The 2,312-nt window shown below is 40.6% G+C and overlaps 1 protein-coding gene across 1 annotated transcript; it reads right to left on the bottom strand.

The window, feature by feature from the left end:
* Nucleotides 1-645: 645 nt before the first annotated feature.
* Nucleotides 646-1,167, bottom strand: LOC145679556 (protein GVQW3-like). Its single transcript, XM_081750132.1, has one exon. It carries the CDS (start codon nucleotides 1,165-1,167, stop codon nucleotides 646-648), a length of 522 nt encoding a protein of 173 aa, XP_081606258.1.
* Between the last annotated feature and the right edge of the window lie 1,145 nt (nucleotides 1,168-2,312).

Genomic DNA, 2,312 nt, shown 5'->3' with positions numbered 1-2,312 from the left:
CAAAAATTTTTGCTGACTCGGCGAGATGTACGGGGACCCCTACTACTATGACTCTACCAACTAAAAGGTAAATTCTATTTGAAATTTAAACTAAATTTGTATGTACTTTATTAGTGAAAAGACATTTAAAAAGTATTGCTTAATCATATTTATAAAACCGCTTCGATTAAATAATATAGTATAAATAATTCAATTTACGTAGCTTTTGACAGCTAGTAAGAACAACTGAATCTAAGACCTGCAATGTCTTCTTTTTTGAAATGAGCAAGTTAGGTTTCAATACGGAAAAATGGTTGGGCAACTACAATCACGAAGTAATTGACATCAATTTCGACCAATCAGAAGCAAGTATTTGTTGCCGTTTGGAGGTGAGCAAACTGAAGGTCAACGAATTCTTGCTTGTAAATAGGCCAGATATTCCTCCACGTTTTAAATTAGAACTGTTCTATAAATTACGTAGAATTCTCTGATGGCTATCCACTAAGACATATACGAGGGGGGACCCAAAAAAAACGGGAAATTCGTCGTAACTTCTTTATTTCTCAATATTTTTACACCAAATTTTCATCACCTTCAAAGTATTGTCCATGGACCGCAACGCATTTCTGGAAACGATCCTTCCATTGTTCAAAACAGTTTTGAAAATCACTTATCGGGATCTTCTTTATGACCTCCAGCGATTTTTGTTTTACCTCCTCCACAGTGGTAAAACCTCCTCCACTGGCTTGATTGCTGCTTTGATTCGGGGTCATAGCAATAGCACCACGATTCATCATCAGTAATCACCTTGGCAAAAAAGTCAGGGTCCTCTTTGAGCTGATTTTGAAGTTCAACACATGCCTCAAGTCGACGCTCCTTTTGCTCGTCTGTGAGAAGGCGAGGGACAAATTTGGCTGCAACCCTTCTCATGTGCAAATCTTCTGATAAAATCCTCTGAATTGAACTCCACGATATTTCAGACATCTCACAGAGTTGATTAATGGTTCGGCGACGGTCTTCACGAACGAAGGCATTGATTTTTTCGACGTTTTCGTCAGTTCTTGCCGTTGAGGAGCGTTCTGAACGGGGTTGGTCTTCAATTGACAGTTCTCCATTTTTAAAACGTGCAAACCACTCGTATACTCTGGTTTTACTTAGGGCAGCATCCCCATAAGCAGTCTTCAGCATTACAGTAGTTTCCGCGGCCGATTTCCCCAACAGGAAACCAAATTTCACAGCCGCCTCGATAATCTGCCATCACGTTTTCGCCGAACTGGAAAAAGTTGGTTTACTAAATAAACTCTCAAGAGCGAACCGATGCACTCACAGCGACACAACTTCGCACACTGACGCAGGTGACGTGATCGTAACGGACAATTGGTACAAGAATGGGTTCCCCCACTCTCCCTCCCCACTGCAGCACAATTCCCGTTTTTTTTGGGTCCCCCCTCGTACATCATATTAACTCTCAATAAAATTTACTATCTTTGGTGTTAGCAACGTAAGAAAAATATTTATAGCCCATTGTAGGTACTGCATCATAATGTACGACTCCTTACAATTGCTTTCACTTGAAAGTTAATATTACAACGAACAGTTTAGCGAGTGGTTCTCCACGAAACTTAAAAATCAAATGAAATCTTTGAGTTTTGCGTCCCATGGTTATGCCGGTTAGGCTAAAGGAGACGGTGATGATGAGTAATGAATGAAATGCTGGAATGAAGATAGTGGGAGGAAACGGAAGAACCCCGAGAAAACCCACGCACACGGTGTTTGTCCACCACAAAGTTCACTTGGCGGAGGCTGGGATCGAACCAGGACCTCAAGCACCAGAGGTGAACGCTCTACCACTGAGCCACTATACACGGCCCCTCCACGAAACTTAAGCCACTATACACATTATGGTGGGTCGAGACAAGCGAATTTCTTCAAATACCATCCTTATTACAAAAAAGTACATTTAACTTGTGTAATTCAGAATTAATCGAAACAAACCTAACACTTCCACAAGGTTGCAAATAACAAGTCTATCTAAAGAACTTTTGGACATAACCATAAATAGCCACATTTGACGCACTTGAACAAGAATTTTCTCCATGGCCGCAAATTGCGCTTAACCATACACCAAGAAAAGCGCGTAAGTAGTAAACGAAAAAGTACGAGTTCTTGGTACGAGTTGGGATCGAAGCAGAGACCCCATGCACCAGAAGTGAGCGCTCTTCGACTCAGCCATTGGGGCCCTAATTTATGCTTGTATATTCTGCTTGATAAAATTCTATTGAATTGGTTTTATTAATACAGTAGGCTAAGTTTTTAAGAAATGACTTTTAAAG

This window comes from Thermobia domestica, chromosome 2, assembly GCF_964235325.1.
Source record: "Thermobia domestica chromosome 2, izTheDome1.hap1.1, whole genome shotgun sequence".
In the NCBI taxonomy this organism is placed as follows: Eukaryota; Metazoa; Arthropoda; class Insecta; order Zygentoma; family Lepismatidae; genus Thermobia; species Thermobia domestica.
This window is presented reverse-complemented; position numbering and strand designations above follow the sequence as displayed.